General features: G+C 45.7%; 1 protein-coding gene across 3 annotated transcripts in view; it reads right to left on the bottom strand.

Annotated features, from left to right (window-relative positions):
* DIAPH2 (diaphanous related formin 2) overlaps window positions 1-20,581 on the bottom strand; it is a 1,301,891-nt gene that overhangs the window by 250,858 nt on the left and 1,030,452 nt on the right. For all 3 annotated transcript variants that reach the window (XM_088475573.1, XM_088475574.1, XM_088475575.1), the window contains one exon: window positions 5,609-5,744. In XM_088475573.1, the coding sequence (XP_088331699.1) occupies window positions 5,609-5,744 (136 nt within the window). The remainder of the gene's footprint in view (window positions 1-5,608; window positions 5,745-20,581) is intronic.

Raw genomic sequence — 20,581 nt, forward strand, 5'->3', positions numbered from 1 at the left:
TGCTCAACCATGGATATCTCTAAAACCTGAACTGTTGGCGAGCCTTGAGGACCGTGATTGGGAACCTCTGACCTATGTAATGAATTGCCCCGTTACAAAAGTAGGTGAAAAATAATATATTCACCTACTTTAAGGAATGATGAAAGGGCGCCATAACCACCAGTCACAGATATATCTTGGCTATAAGCATATACTGAAAATGTTTACACTAAGGACCTCATTCAGAGTCGGTCAAAGCGGCCGCATGGTCGTACGCGAAAAGGGGCCGTATATGCAAATTATTCCCTCGCAAGTTGCGTCCCTAAGTTCGGATCGGTAGTTGGACGACCAAGGGGAGGAAGCGGTCGGAAGACAAAAAATATGCCCCCTTCTCTTACGCATTGCACGTCATCTCCGGGCATGTAAGGATTAATCGAGACCATCGGGAACCATCGAAACTGGTCGTAGAGCTTAAGGTTGACCATACCCTCTCTTAAGCTCTACGATCATGTCAGTGTAAAAACCTCCCATGTCACATGTGCCTTGACGCTACTTTGTTAATTATGCACTCACATAAACCATATGCACTCTCACAAAACGCCATCCGCATAATTAGGCATGCCGGCGTTCGGATCTACACTCCCCCATTTTCAAGCACCTTCCCCTGTTACCACCCACAAACGCCTCCATCTGTCACTCAATCTACCGACCTGGCTGTGTTCAAGGAGAGAGAAATTTCTGATAGTAGCGGCTAGTTTGCGCACGCGCATTGCGAACTTTACGCATGTGCAGTATAGTGAACATCGGTGGCGTACGACCGTGCGGCCGCTTCGACCGACTCTGAATGAGGTCCTAAATCCTCAAAGCTTTGCTAATTGTGTTGCAGGCACATATACGGCAATCTGTTGTGCTGTCAGACCATCCATTGTATTAAGTCCTGGCACTCGGCGAAATCTCGGTCACAATCTTCTAGTTTGCTGCTAACACCAGGAACCGTGCGAGTTCCATTCATACACAGCTCCCCGGGAATTGTGGCAGGGTACGTGCAGCGGTTAAAAAAGACGGACTGATGTGTCACACTGGGCATTGTTATATATCTTATGATTGCAAAGGATTAAGCGCAGGCACGCTGCAGAATGGTAATGTTCACAGAAAGACAGGAGCAAACTGCAGCATGCTGTAATCTCTCCTTCCATCTAATTCTTCCCTGGGCCATCTATCCTGCCTCCACTGACAGAAATGACTGACTGAAAAGCCCTACAGTCTGCTCAGGTGATGTTCCTCCTTTCATAATCCTGCTTTTTATGGAAACGGATGGGATTAGCAGATTGATGCAAAGTGTCATTATAAGTGCAGATCTGTCGTTTGCTTACACATGCAGAAAGCACTGTCACCTTCTAGAGCAGAATCCGCTCTGTACAGCACACAGAGATAACCGTGATCTTATATAGTATGCAGCCGTACCAATCACAGCAACAGATGAATCCCTGCACCAAGTCCTGATGTCAGATAAAAGCTTATAATAAAGGTAAATGATGTATAACCCGGGCTTGGTTTGTTAAAGATAAGCAATACCGCCTCCATATTGTGACCTGTGGAACAAGGGCCTCGATACATACTTTAAATATTGACACAACATTTAACTATGTTGGACAACCAGTTTGCACGGTGGTTAGCACTGCTGGCTCACAACACTGGGGTCATGGGTTAGTTTCCAAAAACAGCACTATATGAGTGGAGTTTGTATGTTCTCCTGATTTGCGTTTCCACTGTTGGAGAGGGGAGTGCGCTCCTGCGCTGTCTCCTGCTCTCTGCAGGCACGCCCTGGCAGGATGACGTCACTCTGGGCCTGATTCAGAGGCGCTCGCAAAAAGCAAGCGCTTGCTCTGAATCAGGGCGGGCGCTGGTTTTTTTAGGAGCGGCCTCCTGGCTGCTCGCATAGCTGTGGGTTACCACCCACAGCAAGACCATCGCGACCATTGGGGTTGCGGCGAGACCCTTGTGGTAAGGTCTCGTGGCCGCAAGCCCACGAGACCTTCATGCTCAAATAGAGCCGGAAGCTCTCCCACTGACATCACTGGTGATATCAGTGGTGCCACCCACAAACGGCAGGCATTCGCATGGGAACGCCTCCGTTTGTGAAGCCACCCCCCCCGGCCATGCCTACAAAATGGGGCGAGCTGACGATCAACATCGACAGCCACCCCTTTTGTAGTGAGTCCCGGAGCGAGTGCTTTTTGCGCTCGCTCCGGGGCTCACGCGTGCGCACTGGGCCACCATCGACCCGGTTGCGAGCGCTCAGCGCTTGCGACCGGGTCTGAATCAGGCCCACTGTTCGCACCACTGTGTAGAGTGCGGCACTACTATACGGACATGCAGTACTTCGCTCCTCTAGTGAGACATTACTATTACCGCTGGTAACCCTGTGCATACTACTACTACTGCACATACCGCTGTAACACTTACTATAATAAACCCAGCAGCCTGGTTAAGGACATCTATGCAGGGCCGGATTGATGGCCACATGGGCCTGGAGCTGAAAATGACCAAAGGGCCTATTATGAGAAGCAGAGGAGGCGTGACCAGTGCTGTGTGGGTGTGGCCAGTGTCATGTGGGCGTGTACCCCCTATACTCTCTGCTCCAATGTCTCCCTAAATATGTAAAATAAAAAAAATCCTTAATTTTGTGAGGTAAATAGAAATACAATTTTACTACTTATGATTTATGGCTGACCGTGTGGAGACCAGATGGAGAGACATCATGTTGTCATGACAATGGGCCTATTTTTATGTGGAGGCCTGGAGCTGGAGCTCCATCCGCCCCATTGTTAATCTGGCCCTGCATCTATGGGGCCTAATCTCCATTTAATATTCTCTGTAAAGTGATGCAGAATATTATTATTATCATTTATTACCCGTTATTTATATAGTACACATATTCTGCAGCACTTTACAGAGAATATCTGTCCATTCACATCAGTCCCTGCCACAGTGGAGCTTACACTCTATATTCCCTGCCACATGTACATGCACATACTTGCTCACTAGGGGTAATTTTTGTTGGGGGCCAATTAACCTACTGTACTACTATATTTTTGGAATGTGGGAGGAAACCGGAGCAGGCAAGCACAGGGAGAATATACAAACTCCACAAAGTTAGGGCTGTAGTGGGAATCGAACCCACGACCTCAGTGCTGTGAGGCAGTAATGCTAACCATTACACCGTCTGTGAATAGGTGTGCACTATAAAAATAACTAGTAATAAATAATAAATAAATGAACCAGTGTACTTTGGTAGGTTATTTTATTTATCAACAGTTATTTGTGTAACTCACATATATCCTGCAGCACTTTGCAGAGAATAGATCAGCCACTCACTCCTGCCCCATCTTACAATCTGTAACACCCACTTATCTAGGAGTATGACAGGATACAACCATTGCACTTGGTAGGATCAGAGGGATATTTCGACAGCCCCAGGAAAAGAGTTGTGAGTATATTCAGCAGTGAAAGAGTCAGGAAACACACACATATACATATATATATATATATATATATATATATATATATATACATATACAAATCTGAATAAAGCACTGTCTTTTTTTATTGATTCCAAAGTCTCAGAGTGAAGCCTGTTGTAGGTTGTATGTATTATATGGGTTGTAGTCGGCATCCCGAAGGTAAGTATCGGGGTGTAGTGGGACATTAGCGATAGGTAGCGGGGTTAGAGTTAGGCATTAGGGGGAGGGTTAGGTTTAGGCACTAGGAAGGGGGAGTTAGGGGAGGGTAGGGGTAGGGAAAATACTTACCAGCAGTTCCTATGGGTGTCGGGATTCTAGCTGTCAGGATTTCATACACAACCCATATTTTATATATAAAAAACATCATAATCAACGTTTCGGGCCATGCGCCCCTTCTTCAGGATGTCAGATGTATGCTTCCGTTCTCTCCACTCTACTGAAACTGCCCTCACGAAAGTATGCAATGACCTCCTTGCTGCCAAATCCAGGGGCCACTACTCACTGCTCATTCTCCTTGATCTCTCTGCTGCTTTTGACACTGTGGACCACCCTCTCCTCATGCAAATCCTTCACTCCCTTGGTCTGCGTGACACTCTCTCTCCTGGCTGTCCTCCTATCTCTCTGACCGTTCCTTCTCTGTCTCCTCTCATGACTCTCCCCCCCACAGCCTCTTACAGTAGGTGTACCCGAATGTTCTGTTCTTGGACCTCTCCTAGTCTCACTCTATACGTCCTCTCTAGGTGAACTCATCAGCTCTTTTGACCTCTATTATCTCTATGATGATGATACTCAAATCTACCTTTCCTCCCCTGATCTCTCCCCCTCTCTCCTCACTCGTATCTCCAACTGTCTCTCTGCTATTTCTTCCTGGATGTCCCAGCGATTTCTTAAACTTAATATGTCTAAGACAGAGCTCATCATTTTCCCACCCTCCCACATAACCTCACTTCCCACTATTTATTTATCAATTGATGGAACAACTATCTCATCTGATTACTTCCTCCCACTCTCGCCTCCAAGATTTTGCCCGCACTGCTCCCCACCTCTGGAACTCTCTCCCTCTCCCCATCAGACTCTCCACCTCTTTGCTATCCTTCAAACGGGCGCTCAAGACCCACTACTTCATCAAAGCCTTCCAGCTATCATTCTAACTCCCTGCTACATGCTCCTTCCTCCCCATCTACCCCATCTGTGTCTCCCCTGTTTGTCTGTCCCTCCCATTTAGAATGTAAGCTCTTACGAGCAGGGCCCTCTACCCTCTTGTGCTTTGCCCTACTTTAGTTTCATCTACTTCTTACTCCCCACCAGGCCACCTAACACTTGGTTGCTTATGCTCTGTTGCTTATATGGGTGTTATGGTCGCTAATGTAGCAATATATATTATCCATGTCCTGGTCCTGTATTGTATTGTACTGTAAGTCGCTTGTCTACAACTTGTTTATGTGCTTCGTAAGGCGCTGCGGAACACTTGTGGCGCCACATAAATAAATGATAATAAATAAATATAATGAAATAATTTACTAACATCAGCAATCTATCTGAGTACATGTATTGTTTGCCAATCCCCGTTGCAAAGTAAACATCTATATCTGCGACTCCGTTATTTGCTGAACGTATAATGCAAAACGCTGTGTATGTATTATAAAGCTACATACATTAAACATAGCCACATTAGCATATTAACGACATTCTCTCCTGATATTTGTAGTCAAGAGAGGAGATCAAATAATGAAGACACCACACAATAAATAACATCCAACCTGAGAGAAGTCGCAAGAAAGAGAGATGAAAAATAAAATTATATGGATGAAAATAAAATAAAATAAAATAAAAAGATAAATAAAAAATAAAAAATACTAAAAGTACCTGCCTATTTGTACTGACTCTTGCCCTTGAAATATATTTACAACTGAACAAATACCTGGGGTCAGGAGCGCCAGATGTAATGAAGTATAATTAAGTCATGACTAATGTATGAATTTGATGCAAAAAAGATATAAATAACAGCACTTGGTAGTTTTGTATAATGAGGAATCTGCATAGGTTAATGAGATTTGAGTTCCGGTGGAGAATAAACTGCAGACGGCGCGCTCCCGTGGTCCTACCTTTATTTATATCAATGAGTTGCTTCTTCTTCTGCAGTCGCTCAATTTTTTCGCGCTCTGCTTTTTCCTTGGCGATCTTAGCCCGTTTCATCTTTTCCTCCATCTCTCGCCTCTTGTTGTTGTCTTTGACCGCCTCCTGCAATAGAAGGTTTATCCATTACCGACATGCCTATAATTAGGATATTTTCTCAGCCTGGGAATTAGGGACTAAAGAAACTCATTTAGCAGGAACATGTGAAGTTGGGGGATCAGCTGGCTACACGGCTTCCGACTCAGGCGATGGAAGAACCCCCGTCTTTTTGCCCTCGCAGGAACCAACCTACAGCTCTTGGCGGGGAACACAGACGTTGGGAACAAGAGGGGCCTATAGTTAGAAGTGCTGAGGGTTCCGCAGGAAACACTTTGTGTACTTACGGTATAAGTTACAGCAATAACATGGCTTCTGCTCTCAGTCTTGAGGCAGATGAACTTCAATAACAAGTTTTGATCATGAGAAATTCTAAGGACAATTCACTGGCATGTAGACAGAAACGGACTTTACTATAGGTGCCGGTAATTATCCTATGCATTCTTTTTTGGGAATACAGATTAAAAATTTTTTTTTACATTTTTCCAGTTAATTAGTGGAAGTATTTTTTATTTAAAGAGTATCTGTAACATACACACAAAGGAAGCAGAAAACTTTTGTTAGTAGCGATCAAAAAATATAAGGCAAAAGCCCACCTCCCTCGCAGACAAAAGGTTAAATAATAATATATTCGAAGTAAATACTGAAAATGTAAAAAAAAAAAAAATGCTCTTACAATTTAAGTGTGTAACACTTACATACTATTACATGAGTGTCACACACGCATGCAGTTACGTGTTGATGTGTCTCCCATGATATACAGTACATTATTTTACCCAAATCCGCCTAAATGCCTTCCTTTTATATCTACCCGTAAGATCTTAGCATCTGTGTGCAAATGCGTCATACCGCTGGATGGAAAGAAACATTTCAAACTAAATTGAGAAGTTTGTTTTTAGATGCTGTAACTATGTCAGACCTATGCCAGATAAATTATACATATTTTATATTGCAATAGTCAGGAGAAGTCGGGGCCATCTTAATGTATGGGCTCACTGGGCAGCTGCCTAGGGCCCCATGATTCTAGGGGCCCTCGAGCAGGGGCGGGCTGGACTGAGGGGCATCTACATGGAGTGTGCGGCCATTCACTCCGTTCATAAGGCAGCCAGCTGAGAGGGAGACAGAGACAGATGCTCCCCCCTCTCTCACACACGATCAGAGTGGCCAGGCAACATTCTCAGCCACAAAGCTGGATTAAAGTATGGGAGCCAATTCCCCCCTGGCCCCCCTCTCAGGAGCCCCCCCACATGCTTTAGTTACAGCTGCAGTGAAGAACAGGGACTGCACTGCGAGCTGGAGAAGATGTAGGTGGAGTCAATAATCCTTGGTTTACATTATTATTATTTTTTTTATATGTTTAAAAATTGATTTTGTTAAAAATACCAATGAAAATGTAAAGGTTTAATTTTATTGTCCATTTACATTTTTATTCCTGTGATTGGGTGGGTAGGGGCCCCAGTGCATTGTGGGGCCTACAAGGCTGTTAAGACAGCCCTGGTAGAAGGAGCTAATTAAATTGGATTACACTTTAGGGGGCGCACCAGATATTTGATAAGCGTGTACAGACGCTGACAGTGGACGTCTCAGTCCCTGCACATCCATACGCACGGATTTACACCAGAGAAAGGCTCGGTAGCGGGATTTACATAAAGTCACAGGCGGGCAACCACCAAAAAGACGCAGCCGCGTTCTCCTCTGAATCAGGCCCAAAGGTTGAGAAATACAAAGGCCAGCACAATATATCCAAGTTCTCACACTGCAACGTGAAATATGGTTTAAGTTTAGAGAGTTAGCGCCTTCCATTTATTAAATTCCTAATGAAACAGAATCCATCAACGTCTCCTTCGAAGTGTCAACTATTTTAAAAAGATGATTTCAGGGTTTGTCGATTAAATGTCTGACAGACAAAGTTATTAGCGCGCGTTGGCTTCGCAGTTCCCTATAACCTGACACATTACGAGTGTAAGTCAAGATCTAAAATTAAAATATGAAGTTTGGCAATGGACGTCATAAAAGTAATGTCCTTATTATATTGTTAAACTACCTGCATTCAAGGTCAGCCTGCCTGTGAAGCGCCAGGCGAGTAAGCTGTAACCGTACAGATCGCTGCGGCTTTATCCAGTATATATAGCAATGTACAGTATATAACGAGGCCTCCACAAGCGTCAGTGCAGCTGCTCTAGTACTTGAAGGCCCGATGTCTGAGAAGAGTAGAAGAGGCCATTAGAGTGACCAGTGATGTATCCGGGAGCTTGGGAATGACAGGGGCTGAGAGGGGGCTCTTGCCTGGCACAGCATGGACACGTTCTCAGACTTGTTTTCTTTCATCAGCGAAGGAGTGAAGGAAAATTCAACTGACGTCAGGGAAACAGAGATGGAGATAACTGCACTGTATTGTGCGCTGTGACACAGAATAATCACTGCAAAGGGGCAGAGATGCTCAAACCATTTGAACCGGTTCCAAATCCAATAGATTTTGCTCCATTCAGGGCAATCAATCTTATCTGCGGTACGATCGCGATTGTTGGGCTGGTCCATTGTGGTTTTGCAGCTAAAAGTCATTATAATAAACTATAAACATTACTTGTTTGAGCACAAATTTTATAGTAGTTTTTATTATAACTTTTTCTCTTTTTCTTTCAACCGAACTACAGGCCTGATTCAGCAGGGATCACAATTGTAACCGTGTACGCAGATCGTCCGATTGTTGCATACTGCGCTGACATATGCACCGCACTGTGTGCGCGTAGCGTTCGCATTGCGATTATGCATGCAGACAGGAATCTATTGCAGAGTGAGTGACAGGCTGTGAGCGTTTGGGGGGGGGTGACGGGGGAGTGGCCGGAGAAACGCAGGCGTGCCTGTCCGTTAGAACGCTGTTGCATGGGCGTGCATAAATTAGCCACTGCGATAGCCAACGCAGCTTGTGTGCTCAATGCGTGCGACAAGACTTGCATTTCTGATACAGGTCAGAGCTGCTGTAATTCTGCGTGACTGGCCGATGTTCTCCGATGTATACGCAGGACTGTGAGGTATTACAGATGTGAGATAGCAGTAGTGGGTGTCTCTATGCTGGCTGAGCTGTGGCTGATGTTACTGATGTATACACAGGACTGTGAGGTATTACACATGTAAGAAAACAGTAGTGGGTGTCTCTTTGCTGACTGAGCTGTGGCTGATGTTACAGATGTATACAGGACTGTGAGGTATTACAGATGTGAGATAGCAGTAGTGGGTGTCTCTATGCTGGCTGAGCTGTGGCTGATGTTACAGATGTATACACAGGACTGTGAGGTATTACAGACGTGAGATAGCAGCAGTGGGTGTCTCTATGCTGGCTGAGCTGTGGCTGATGTTACTGATGTATACACAGGACTGTGAGGTATTACAGATGTGAGATAGCAGTAGTGGGTGTCTCTATGCTGGCTGACCTGTGGCTGATGTTACTGATGTATACACAGGACTGTGAGGTATTACAGACGTGAGATAGCAGCAGTGGGTGTCTCTATGCTGGCTGAGCTGTGGCTGATGTTACTGATGTATACACAGGACTGTGAGGTATTACAGACGTGAGATAGCAGCAGTGGGTGTCTCTATGCTGGCTGAGCTGTGGCTGATGTTACTGATGTATACACAGGACTGTGAGGTATTACAGACGTGAGATAGCAGCAGTGGGTGTCTCTATGCTGGCTGAGCTGTGGCTGATGTTACTGATGTATACACAGGATTGTGAGGTATTACAGACGTGAGATAGCAGCAGTGGGTGTCTCTATGCTGGCTGAGCTGTGGCTGATGTTACAGATGTATACACAGGACTGTGAGGTATTACAAATGTGAGATAGCAGCAGTGGGTGTCTCTATGCTGGCTGAGCTGTGGCTGATGTTACAGATGTATACACAGGACTGTGAGGTATTACGGATGTGAGAAGGCAGTAGTGGGCGTCTCTATACTGGCTGAGCTGTGGCTGATGTTACTGATGTATACACAGGACTGTGAGGTATTACAGTTGTGAGATAGCAGTAGTGGGTGTCTCTATGCTGGCTGAGCTGTGGCTGATGTTACTGATGTATACACAGGACTGTGAGGTATTACAGATATGAGAAAGCAGTAGTGGGCGTCTCTATACTGGCTGAACTGTGGCTGATGTTACTGATGTATACACAGGACTGTGAGGTATTACAGATGTGAGAAAGCAGTAGTGGGTGTCTCAATGCTGGCTGAACTGTGGCTGATGTTACTGATGTATACACAGGACTGTGAGGTATTATGGATGTGAGATAGCAGTAGTAGGTGTCTCTATGCTGGCTGACCTGTGGCTGATGTTACAGATGTATACACAGGACTGTGAGGTATTACAGATGTGAGATAGCAGTAGTGGGTGTCTCTATACTGGCTGAACTGTGGCTGATGTTACTGATGTATACACAGGACTGTGAGGTATTACAGATGTGAGATAGCAGTAGTGGGTGTCTCTATGCTGGCTGAGCTGTGGCTGATGTTACAGATGTATACACAGGACTGTGAGGTATTACAGATGTGAGAAAGCAGTAGTGGGTGCCTCTATGCTGGCTGAGCTGTGGCTGATGTTACTGATGTATACACAGGACTGTGAGGTATTACAGACGTGAGATAGCAGCAGTGGGTGTCTCTATGCTGGCTGAGCTGTGGCTGATGTTAATTATGTATACACAGGACAGTGAGGTATTACAGACGTGAGATAGCAGCAGTGGGTGTCTCTATGCTGGCTGAGCTGTGGCTGATGTTACAGATGTATACACAGGACTGTGAGGTATTACAAATGTGAGATAGCAGCAGTGGGTGTCTCTATGCTGGCTGAGCTGTGGCTGATGTTACAGATGTATACACAGGACTGTGAGGTATTACGATGTGAGAAGGCAGTAGTGGGCGTCTCTATACTGGCTGAGCTGTGGCTGATGTTACTGATGTATACACAGGACTGTGAGGTATTACAGTTGTGAGATAGCAGTAGTGGGTGTCTCTATGCTGGCAGAGCTGTGGCTGATGTTACTGATGTATACACAGGACTGTGAGGTATTACAGATATGAGAAAGCAGTAGTGGGCGTCTCAATACTGGCTGAACTGTGGCTGATGTTACTGATGTATACACAGGACTGTGAGGTATTATGGATGCGAGATAGCAGTAGTAGGTGTCTCTATGCTGGCTGACCTGTGGCTGATGTTACAGATGTATACACAGGACTGTGAGGTATTACAGATGTGAGAAAGCAGTAGTGGGCGTCTCTATACTGGCTGAACTGTGGCTGATGTTACTGATGTATACACAGGACTGTGAGGTATTACAGATGTGAGATAGCAGTAGTGGGTGTCTCTATGCTGGCTGTGCTGTGGCTGATGTTACTGATGTATACACAGGACTGTGAGATATTACGGATGTGAGATAGCAGCAGAGGGTGTCTCTATGCTGGCTGAGCTGTGGCTGATGTTACTGATGTATACACAGGACTGTGAGGTATTACAGATGTGAGATAGCAGCAGTGGGTGTCTATGCTGGCTGAGCTGTGGCTGATGTTACAGATGTATATACAGGACTGTGAGGTTTTACAGATGTAAGATAGAAGTAGTGGGTGTCTCTATGCTGGCTGTGCTGTGGCTGATGTTACAGATGTATACACAGGACTGTGATGTATTACAGATGTGAGATAGCAGTAGTGGGTGTCTCTATGCTGGCTGAGCTGTGGCTGATGTTACAGATGTATACACAGGACTGTGAGGTATTACGGATGTGAGAAGGCAGTAGTGGGCGTCTCTATACTGGCTGAGCTGTGGCTGATGTTACTGATGTATACACAGGACTGTGAGGTATTACAGATGTGAGATAGCAGTAGTGGGCGTCTCTATACTGGCTGAACTGTGGCTGATGTTACTGATGTATACACAGGACTGTGAGGTATTACGGATGTGAGATAGCAGTAGTGGGTGTCTCTATGCTGGCTGTGCTGTGGCTGATGTTACTGATGTATACACAGGACTGTGAGATATTACGGATGTGAGATAGCAGCAGAGGGTGTCTCTATGCTGGCTGAGCTGTGGCTGATGTTACTGATGTATACACAGTACTGTGAGGTATTACAGATGTGAGATAGCAGCAGTGGGTGTCTCTATGCTGGCTGAGCTGTGGCTGATGTTACTGATGTATATACAGGGCTGTGAGGTATTACAGATGTGAGATAGCAGCAGTGGGTGTCTCTATGCTGGCTGAGCTGTGGCTGATGTTACTGATGTATATACAGGACTTTGAGGTATTACGGATGTGAGAAGGCAGTAGTGGGTGTCTCTATGCTGGCTGAGCTGTGGCTGATGTTACAGATGTATACTCAGGACTGTGAGGTATTACAGACGTGAGATAGCAGCAGTGGGTGTCTCTATGCTGGCTGAGCTGTGGCTGATGTTACTGATGTATACACAGGACTGTGAGGTATTACAGATGTGAGAAAGCAGTTGTGGGTGTCTCTATGCTGGCTGAGCTGTGGCTGATGTTACTGATGTATACACAGGACTGTGAGGTATTACGGATGTGAGATAGCAGTAGTGGGTGTCTCTATGCTGGCTGTGCTGTGGCTGATGTTACAGATGTATACACAGGACTGTGAGATATTACGGTTGTGAGATAGCAGTAGTGGGCGTCTCTATGCTGGCTGAGCTGTGGCTGATGTTACAGATGTATACACAGGACTGTGAGGTATTACAGATGTGAGATAGCAGTAGTGGGTGTCTCTATGCTGGCTGAGCTGTGGCTGATGTTAAAGATGTGTACACAGGACTGTGAGGTATTACGGATATGAGAAAGCAGTAGTGGGCGTCTCTATACTGGCTGAACTGTGGCTGATGTTACTGATGTATACACAGGTCTGTGAGGTATTACAGATGTGAGATAGCAGTAGTGGGTGTCTCTATGCTGGCTGAGCTGTGGCTGCTGTTACAGATGCATACACAGGACTGTGAGGTATTACAGATGTGAGAAAGCAGTAGTGGGTGTCTCTATGCTGGCTGTGCTGTGGCTGATGTTACTGATGTATACACAGGACTGTGAGGTATTACGGATGTGAGATAGCAGTAGTGGGTGTCTCTATGCTGGCTGTGCTGTGGCTGATGTTACTGATGTATACACAGGACTGTGATATATTACGGATGTGAGATAGCAGCAGAGGGTGTCTCTATGCTGGCTGAGCTGTGGCTGATGTTACAGATGTATACACAGGACTGTGAGGTATTACAGATGTGAGATAGCAGTAGTGGGTGTCTCTATGCTGGCTGAGCTGTGGCTGATGTTACAGATGTATACACAGGACTGTGAGGTATTACAGATGTGAGATAGCAGTAGTGGGTGTCTCTATGCTGGCTGAGCCGTGGCTGATGTTACAGATGTATACACCGGACTGTGAGGTATTACAGATATGAGAAAGCAGCAGTGGGTGTCTCTATGCTGGCTGAGCCGTGGCTGATGTTACAGATGCATACACAGAACTGTGAGGTATTACAGATGTGAGATAGTAGTAATGGGTGCCTCTATGCTGGCTGTGCTGTGGCTGATGTTACAGATGTATACACAGGACAGTGAGGTATTACGGATATGGGATGGCAGTAGTGGGCGTCTATATACTGGCTGAGCTGTGGCTGATGTTACAGATGTATACACAGGACTGTGAGGTATTACGGATGTGAGATAGCAGTAGTGGGGGTCTCTATGCTGGCTGTGCTGTGGCTGATGTTACAGATGTATACACAGGACTGTGAGGTATTACAGATGTGAGATAGCAGTAGTGGGCGTCTCTATGCTGGCTGAGCTGTGGCCGATGTTACAGATGTATACACAGGACTGTGAGCTATTACAGATGTGAGATAGCAGTAGTGGGCGTCTCTATGCTGGCTGAGCTGTGGCTGAGGTTACAGATGTATACACCGGACTGTGAGGTATTACAGATCTGAGATAGCAGTAGTGGGCCTCTCTATGCTGGCTGAGCTGTGGCTGATGTTACTGATGTATACACAGGACTGTGAGGTATTACAGATGTGAGAAAGCAGTAGTGGGCGTCTCTATGCCGGCTGAGCTGTGGCTGATGTTACAGATGTATACACAGGACTGTGAGGTATTACGGATGTGAGAAGGCAGCAGTGGGAGTCTCTATGCTGGCTGAGCTGTGGCTGATGTTACTGATGTATACACAGGACTGTGAGGTATTACGGATGTGAGAATGCAGTAGTGGGCGTCTCTATGCTGGCTGAGCTGTGGCAGACATTAGGATATTTTCGTAGCTTCATTGCGTGCAATTACACAATCGCGAACCATGCTGAATCAGGCGCTATGAACGCTACTGTTTCTTAATTCACCGAGGTAGATTTACTAAAGCTTCTGAAAAGAAAAATTGACATCAACCAATCAGGTTTTCGATATCATTTCTCAATTGCAGTATAGAAAATGAAACAGAAACTGGTTCTTATGGCCAACACCACCACTTGCCAGTTTTAGAAACTTTAGTAAATCTACCCCAAAGTTTGTGTTTACATGGTAGACTGTTAAATTACTGTACAATGTAGCCGCTTACTGTAAGCTCATATATATCATCACAGCTGTTGATGGAGCTACAACTGTCCCAGGGGTTGTGATGCCTATGGGGACTGTGGTTGAGAAGGGCGGGGTCCAACGCACGCGCCAGTAAGCCAACTTCACAGTGGACGGTTACTTACCATCTCTCTCTGGTGATTACCTTGGACAATTATCATGATGTACAGATGCTGTAGCCCCTGAATACATGGATTGGCCATTCTTTCACTAGTTGGGGGGAGAAGGATTGACGTCCCTTCCAGTATCGGAATGTCAAATGTTCCAAAATCTAATGGAAAGCCTTCCCAGAGGAGTGGAAGCTGTTATAGCAGCACAAGGTGGACCTAACCCATGTTAATGCCCATAGTTTTGTAATAAAATGTTCAACAAGCATAGGTGTGTTGTTAGGGTGTACACATCTATTTGGCCATGTAGTACATTCACAGTGCACCAAAACAATTGAACAGAGTTGTATATCCATTTTCTAAAAGCTATACTGTATGAGATGGCTTTTATGATGGACATTGAAAGAGAATCACTTTGGTCTAGGTGAACCAGAATGAAACCAATCTACTAACGCATTTCACAATAGTTGTGTACTTTCCACTATTTGTAAACACTTCGTCAAAACTAGATCTGTATCCAGTTTTGGGCAAAGGTGGAAAATTATGTCATGTGCAAAAGTGTAAATATTATATAATAATCCCACCTCCTAACTATAGAACCACGCGTTTCACTGACTAAAAGTGTTCAAAAAATATTTAGCGGTTTTACCTCACTTATAGCTTAAATTAATGCACTATGCAGTGAATACCCTTAAAAAAATACATCCATCAATTTACGGCATTTTAGTAAACTTGTTTAAACAAAAAGAAACCTTATTTCTTCATTGCGACACAAAACACCAGTACACCGACACTGTATCTATCATGAAAGGCCCAGTTCACCCCACTCACCGCCATCTTACTCCACAAACCTATGCACCCTGACTGAAAGGTAGACACACCAGCACAATTTGGGGTGTGTGGCGTCATCAATACGGATTTTTCAATGAGCATAAACTGTTCTGTATGGCTAAAATTATAGACTATACCGGTAAATGAGGTGTAAGAAGGCTTAACATTTAGAAGGAACGTATGAATGTCAGTTCATCAATCAAAAACAGTAGAATTAGGAACAAATTGTAAGATTTGTGTCGTACATACCCCCAGCTTTTACAAAAAGTCACTGATGGGGTTAATGAAATAATGTAATTCCTGCCTATAGTAAATCCGCACGGCATTGTTCCAGGCCTAAATAATCTCTTGGGTAGTTGCACAATCATAGATATATATATTTTTTTATTTAGACTTTATATTATTCATCGATTGTAAAAGTGACTTCCACACCAATCCCCAAGGGCGCCAAACGCAGACGTAGATTTTTCCCTGGCGAGTAAGGCGGAATTTCTGCAATTTGTTCTGAACACTGAATACAATGCGAACAATCCATATATACAGACTCTCTACACTACAAATTATACAGAATTCGGTTCTCCTGGTTTTTCCTAAAATAGAAGTTTCATTACTGGAAGGACAGTTTGAAATAAACCATAAAAAATACAGACCTTCTGATGTGCCTCTTAAGTCGCTCAGCCGATACGGACTATCCAGAGTTTTGTAATTCATTTTACATACTGTGAATCGCTCAGCCTGGGAGCGAGATTCAGATCGGCATGCTTGCTGATACCTGGGATTGCTATGGGATTTGGCACTATTGCCCCACGGGCTCTTAATATGCTCTTTTATCTGTGACTTCCTCACTCACCAACAATAATTACAGCCGATAATGCACTATACTATAGTGTTAGTGCCTCTACAGCACAACAGATACGCATCACACACAGAATGAATAAAGGGTGTCACTGCAGGTAAGAATGTTACATGCAAATGCAAGTTTAGGCCATATGGTTTGCAGAAAAGAAACTGAACTATGCTACAGTGTATTAGTAAATACAAGGAAAATATTCCACTTATCCAAAATATTGCTTTAACCTCCTCTGTATTAGGGTGATTATGTAAAAGCGTGGTGAGAATATTACCAGTATAATGGGAAGACTATACTCTAAATTATAAGGATAAGAAGTTACAGATAAATGATGTGACCATATAACAGACAAGCGCGTATACGGGTGACGGATCTGTAAGCTAAATTCTGATATCTGTGATTAGTAACAGCAGCGACGCATAGACAATATTGATAATTGTGAGGTCATCCTCATGGGAGATTGTAAATGAAGGTAAATAAATGTAACATGATAATATACATACTAATGTCTGTGATTCATTTAGCATTTCTCTAAATGTAATTTTTTTTGTTGTTGTTGAAATTCAAAACCAAACCAGAGCGATAACATACATACATACATACATACATACATACATACATACATACATAGAGAGAGAGAGATAGATCCGTTTTTGGAGTCGACTGTGCCCTTAAAATTTATATACACATTATTTGTGTCTTATTATTATGTAGTCAGTGACCATGCTCTATATGTGCCATATATGTGTTATATATATGTGTTAATGTGACTTTATTGTGTAGATTGTCATATTTTCCTCATACCTACAGATGCGCCCAGTTACATTGTGGCAGATCGCGACACAAATGTGCGCACGCCTCGTGCCATGCGACTCCCCGCAATTGCATACGCTACGGTATTCTATGGCGCGCACTGTGTTTGCACCGTGTATTCCTATGGAGGTGCGTACACGTATCGTCTCGCGCTATGCTTGATATTTGCGGTTCCGTTCTACAGAAAACCAAATCCACCCGAATTACGTTAAATCTGTATATATTCGAAGTTTGCGGTTCTGGTCTCCTGAGGAGAACCTGACAGATCCAAGTCGTGGTTCTGATCTTCCAGCAATTCGGAATTCAGATTTTAAATCCGAATTTCGGGTTTGGGATTGCCAAAAATTATATGATATTAGAGATGAGCGGTTCGGATTCTGTGGAATCCGAACCGCTCCGAACATTGGGGATCCGAGTCCACCCGAACCCTGTTCGGGTGTTCACCGCCTGCCTCGGATCCCCGTTCGGGGCCGAACGGCGGCCGCCTGATGTCGGATTCTCACTAGAGAATCCGACATCAGGTCTCCTCGCGTGTAGGGCAGAGCGCAGTGATAGCGCTCTGCCCTACACAGACACAGACACACAGCCGCCAGCGGCAGCTGTGTGTTTGTTACAGCAGCCAATGAGAGTCACACAGACTCTCATTGGCTGCTGCACGGAGGGAGCCGGCTGGAGCTCACACATGAGCTCCGTCTTCCGGCTCCCTCCTCAGCGTGTGACAGAGCGGACGGCGCGGGAGCGGGGATACAGGCAAGTTTTTATTTTTTATTTTTTTATTTGTGCAAGGGCCGGGGGCACTACTGGGGGGGGTCTGCACTACTGGGGGGGGTCTGCTACTGGGGGGGGCTATACTACTGGGGGGGCCATACTACAGAGGGGCCTGCTACTGGGCCGGGGGCTATACTACTGGGGGGGGTCTGCACTACTGGGGGGGGTCTGCTACTGGGGGGGCTATACTACTGGGGGGGGCCATACTACAGAGGGGCCTGCTACTGGGGGGGGCTATACTACTGGGGGGGGCATACTACTGGGGGGGATCTGCACTACTGGGGGGGGTCTGCTACTGGGGGGGGCTATACTACTGGGGGGGCCATACTACAGAGGGGCCTGCTACTGGGGGGGGCTATACTACTGGGGGGGTCTGCACTACTGGGGGGGGTCTGCTACTGGGGGGGCTATACTACTGGGGGGGCCATACTACAGAGGGGCCTGCTACTGGGGGGGGGCTATACTACTGGGGGGGGTCTGCTACTGGGGGGGCCATACTACTGAGGGGCCTGCTACTGGGGGTGGCCATACTACTGGGGGGGCTTACTACTACTGGGGGGGGGCTGCTACTGGGGCAGCCTACTACAGGGGGGGGGCATACTACAAGGGGGGCCCATACTACAGGGGGGGCTACTACTGGGGCAGCCTACTACTGGGGGAGGCCTGCTACTGGGGCAGCCTACTACTGGGGGGGCCATACTACTAGGGGGGCCATACTACTGGGGGGGCATACTACTGGGTGGCATGCTAATGGGGGGCATACTACTGGGGGGGCCTGCTAATGGGGGGCATACTACTGGGTGGCATGCTAATGGGGGGCATACTACTGGGGGGGCCTGCTAATGGGGGCATACTACTGGGGGGCATTCTACTGGGGGCACTGCATAGTGGACCCTACTACTAAGGGGACTGCATAGGGGGCACCACTGCTGGGGGACATTGTGTAAGGGACACCGCTACTGTGGGCATTGTGTAAAAGGGTCACTACTGTGGGCATTGTGTAAAAGGGGCACTATTGTGTGTCGTAACATAAATAAGAGACACTACTTTATGGTGTAATGTGAATCAGGCCCTATGTGCGGTGTAATGCTAATAAGATTGTGCACTGTGACTCCTAGGGCCGTAGCACACTTTGTAAACAAGTACTATGACTCTGCTGGCCGTACCCCACTGGGTGGGTGCACTACTTTTCATTTCTGCCACTGCTGTGTGGCAATGTGTCATAGATGTGCTTTATACTGTGGTGTCTGTGTCGTTGTGCCGCTGCTTTGTCGCTTAGTAACCAGTCAGCTCACTGCAACCTTTGGCCAATAATGTTGAAAACAATATTATAAGCTGTGATATGGTCTAAATTGACTGGAAATTAATGTTATTGAGGTTAATAATACTCTAGGAAGAAAAAAAAGACCAATTTATGTGATTTTAGCTTTTTTTGTCAATTTTTGTAAAAAAATCCAAATCCAAATCCAAATCCAAAGCCAGTCACCGCAGTTTGGCAAATCCAAATCCAAAGCCGGACGATGAATTAGAACCAAATCCAAATCCGGCAAAAATGGTCCGGCGCACATCCCTATATGATATTAGTTGATTTTGAAAACTTATTTAAAAAACAAAAAGATTCAGAACCAAAACACGGAGATGGATCCAGATCCAAAAGAAAAAGCGGGGGGCAGCGCACATCTCTTAGAAATATATATATACCGTATATGCTCGAGTATAAGCCGAGTTTTTCAGCGCATTTTTTGTGCTGAAAAAGCCCCCCCATGGCTTATAGTTGAGTGATGCTCCTGGACCAGGGCCGGTTCTCCCGTTACGCAGCTGAGTAGGGCGCCACATATTGGAGGGCGCCTCACTCAGCTGCATACCATGCGGGCCGCGGTGCAGACTATGTCTCTGTGACACAGCTGCACCGCGTGTGTAGCGCTGACCGGACTGAATTCCATCTTCCGGCTCCCGCAGTGGGTAATGTGAGAGACGCCATGATGTCATGACGTCTCTCCCATAATGCAAAGCGGCCGGAGGAGCCGGTAGCAGCGTCGGGACCAGGAGCGGGGTTTCAGGTAAGAGGTTTTTTTATTTTTTTACTACGTCTCTCACTACTGGGGGGGGGGGTACTACTGGGGGCACTACCAGGGGGGATTACTGCTGGGGCACTACCAGGGGGATTACTACTGGGGCACTACCAGGGGGGGATATTACTACTGATGGCACTACCGGGGGGGATATTACTACTGGGGGCACTACCAGGAGAGATATTACTACTGGGGGCACTACCAGTGGGGATATTACTACTGGGGGCACTACCAGGGGGGGATATTACTACTGATATTACTGTTATTACTACTGGTATTGCTGATATTACTACTGGGGGCACTACCAGGGGGGACCACTACTGGGGGCAGTACCAGGGGGGGGATTACTACCAGTAGCTGCTGCATTTCCCACCCTAGGCTTATACTCGAGTCAATAAGTTTTCACAAACTATATATGTATATATATATATATATATATATATATATATATATATATGTTTTTTGTTCCACATTTAAGCTGCTAAATGGAAAGGACTGTGCTAGAGGTGAGTGTTGCTCTTGTTTTTTATGATCATTTATTTATTTCCCCTGCAGTACCTTATTGTATTCCTGTATTTTCCATGTGCTAAGAGACCAATTAGAGCACTGAAGGGACATGCCGGGGAGGTGGACAGTCAACCTGTGACAGTTCCCTGAAATGCTGCGTTTTAGGTTCATGTCACCTCACGTTTCAGATTAACCCCTCGAGTGCTATAAAGCAGATGGAGTAGGAGGAAGCCTGTGCACTGAAAGGTGAAATAGTCCGTCCGCCTAGAGCAGCAGCTAATATCTTCTGCTTTG

Source organism: Taudactylus pleione, unplaced genomic scaffold (genome assembly GCF_031769625.1).
Source record: "Taudactylus pleione unplaced genomic scaffold, aTauple2 ptg000174l, whole genome shotgun sequence".
Taxonomy (NCBI): Eukaryota; Metazoa; Chordata; class Amphibia; order Anura; family Myobatrachidae; genus Taudactylus; species Taudactylus pleione.